Genomic DNA, 3,349 nt, shown 5'->3' on the forward strand with positions numbered 1-3,349 from the left:
ACTTGGCAGACGATGCACCATCCCCCCAATGAAAAGCAGGGGTGTCACTAGCACGTTAAGAGACCATACAATAAGTGTCAGGGGACCGAGACTGTTCAACTGCCTCCCAGCACACATAAGGGGGATTACCAACAGACCCCTGGCAGTCTTCAAGCTGGCACTGGACAAGCACCTAAAGGCAGTTCCTGATCAGCCGGGCTGTGGCTCGTACGTTGGTTTGCGTGCAGCCAGCAGCAACAGCCTGGTTGATCAGGCGCTGATCCACCAGGAGGCCTGGTCACAGACCGGGCCGCGGGGGCGTTGACCCCCGAAACTCTCTCCAGGTAAACTCCAGGTAATACTTTAATATCTCAAATAGGGGTTCAAGTCTCATCATTTATACACTGAGAGACACATACATCTTGGTTTATTTATTATGTGATGCAAAATTAAAAAGTGGTGATAAAGACAAGTTTTATTCAGGTACACAACATATATTTTTACAATTACAGAAAGCTTGTAACAATTATATAATAGCTATAGACTTCAGTAGTGTGATCCATTAAGTGAATTTAAGCCAGGTATATTTACAGCCAGTGTAACTTGGGCCATGATTTATTCAGGCGAAATACAAGAAAAATACAGGTGAATTTACAATTATTATTACCATCATTGCTAAGCGCTAGACCCACATGGGTCGTACGGCGCTGCCGGTGAATGTACAGATGGTGAACTCTGGTGGTAAATTATATAGATAAAATCTAGAATGACCCAGCAAATTAAGAGTGACTTACTTCCCATGCTTGTGATGTACATTCCACTACAGTTTGCATGAAGGATGTGTTGACAGGCTGTACTGACAAGTGTTTGTTGTTAATTAGGTCACACTTAGCTATGTGCTGGTGAATCATACCTGAGTCGTATGTGTACGAACACTACCTCCATGTAAGTAAGTGTATTCAGGTACATGATTACACAAGTTATCACCATAATGAACTTCCCGTTGAAAGTTGTTATTTACAAGATAAATTAACATGAGCGGAATGTTATCGGAGGTAAAGTATATCTCTTGATAAGATTTTGTATTATTTATACTAATAAGTGTCTTAATATACTTGTGAACCATCTTTATTCTTGTTTGTGTAATGAAATTCTTGTACTTCGTTTAGTATAACATGAACCTCATTTTGACTGACTATGCTCGTAAACAATTGTTGTAAAAATACAAATGTTTACTTATGAAAAGAGTACAGGTGTAAACATCCTGTTCAACTTGGTGCATTTCGTACGCGGCCTCCTGCGCCTCGCACAGTAAATTCAACCCAGTTGCCTTATACCATAAGTGTCATCCAATTTCCACGGTGTAAGTCTCAGTTGAGGATAGATCATGCCTAATAAGGAATAACATAATCAAATATTAAACAGACCACACTGTTTGAACCTAATTTGAGCTTTATTAACTTGTTCTTCATCACTTTCTCTAAGTTTTTCAGATAAACAAGCAGTATACCGAAGCAAATTCGCTAAAAATGTTAGTAATAGTACATATGGAAGGATTATATGGCATCATGTGGTTAAGGGTTGTCAGGTCAATGATAGTGCCACAGAGGCGCCTTACAACCAGCTGTTGCTTCAGCGTTCCAGCATTTTACACCTGCTGTGAAAGTATTATTAAAAAGAACTTATTGTAGCACTAATTCAGTATAATATATTTTCTTAGTTGTGTCTTATATGTTTGAAAGCCATATTGGAAGTAGTTTAGTGCAAAGGAAGAGGAAAAGTTAAAATGTGTGTCTTTTAAAAGAGGATGAGAAGTGTGAGTGAGTCAGTGTTAGAGAAGTGTTAGTGTCGGCAGGACGGCGGTAAAAATGGTCAGTGGTTTTCTGCTTATTTTTCTGATGACACATTGCCGAATTTTCTGTTTTATTATGGCGAGGATCTTGTAAATACGTGAAGGTAACTGAGGTGTTATTTTCGTTGCAGGCAGCCTTCTCAGAAGACCAGATCGTGGGTAAGTAATGTGAGGATGGGGTGTGGCTCAACCTGTCAACACATATCTTATGTTTGGCCTAAATTTTGTTTATATTAATATTGTGGGGGATAGATGTTCCTCAGTTTCATTCAAACTGAAATTTTACAGTTGAATGTGAGGAAAAAACCTGCTGTAAGAGGTGGGTGAACCTCCTGTACTTGACCGTGGAGATAGCGGTCATTATTAATTAGTTTTTCCATTAAATACAGTCGTAACATGGCCCCAAACATGTTGTTTATATAATTTGATTAAATATGGGAAGTCTCTTCTAGAACGCTACTCCGTTGTTGAAATTATTTGATTGGGAGCCGGTTGCCTAAGAAATACTTATTCCATGAGGTACATAATTGTATGTATTGAAAAGTGTTTGGCAGCACTTATAGCATGATGTACATAGGTTATAATTTTTGAAGTGTAAAATAATAACTTGAATTCACAAAATACTTGTTGGTACTTATTACTTTAGCTTATTTCGATTGGGATCCTTTGATCCTATTCCCCAGGATGCAACCCATAACTGTAAGCTAACTCCCAGGTACTGCTTACTGCTAGATGAATAGGGTCAATAAGCGCAAGGCAACATGTGCAATATTTCCACTTGAGATATAATCTGAATTCCTCAGCTGTGAGTCAGATACAATAGTAAATAGAAACTGATTTTATGCAGGATTATTACTGCTTCATACATGGAAACTTAATGTGCTGAAACCTTCAATTAATAGCTGTGCTACCCAAAAACACTACTAAATTTCCAGTATGACTGACTTTTGGTCTTTTGGTTTGATGTAACTTGTTTTTTAATTGGATACATAAGCAGTGTGCTGCTTCTCAATTCTGTATAATAATTACACAGTGGGAGCAAAAGCTAGCTGTTACCCAGTCATGTTCCGTCACACAGGATGGGCTTGTATTAGGTGTCAGTCTGTCAGCCTGAGTTGGGAGACTTCAGTGGGGCAGTGAGGATATTGTCAAGCACTTCAGTAAGGGTTCATCAGCTACAGGACCCACGACATATTCCAAAATAAATATAAAGGCATTCTAAGGCAGAACAAACATTTTTCTCTTGTATACATAAGTGAAAATAACTGTGTGCATTTTGTTTGACATGCTCAGTAGCTCATTAGAGGTCCATAGAAAAGCATTTAAGAGTTTAATAAAGTATATAGTATGGTATATAGGTGTAGTACAGTAAGGTGTTGCAAGTCTCTCATCTCCTGTGCATTATATATATATATATATATATATATATATATATATATATATATATACACATACACAACCCAGGGCAACATGGGTTTAGAACAGGTCGCTCCTGTCTGTCTCAACTATTGGATCACT

General features: G+C 38.2%; 1 protein-coding gene across 1 annotated transcript in view; it reads left to right on the forward strand.

The window, feature by feature from the left end:
• Positions 1-1,810: 1,810 nt before the first annotated feature.
• The window catches only part of Mlc-c (Myosin light chain cytoplasmic), a 30,947-nt gene continuing 29,408 nt past the window's right edge, over positions 1,811-3,349 (forward strand). Inside the window, exons 1-2 of the mRNA XM_053773930.2 lie at positions 1,811-1,850; positions 1,963-1,990. Of these exons, the coding sequence (XP_053629905.1) occupies positions 1,848-1,850; positions 1,963-1,990 (31 nt within the window). The 5' untranslated portion in view covers positions 1,811-1,847. The remainder of the gene's footprint in view (positions 1,851-1,962; positions 1,991-3,349) is intronic.

The sequence above is a fragment of the Cherax quadricarinatus genome, chromosome 7, assembly GCF_038502225.1.
Source record: "Cherax quadricarinatus isolate ZL_2023a chromosome 7, ASM3850222v1, whole genome shotgun sequence".
In the NCBI taxonomy this organism is placed as follows: Eukaryota; Metazoa; Arthropoda; class Malacostraca; order Decapoda; family Parastacidae; genus Cherax; species Cherax quadricarinatus.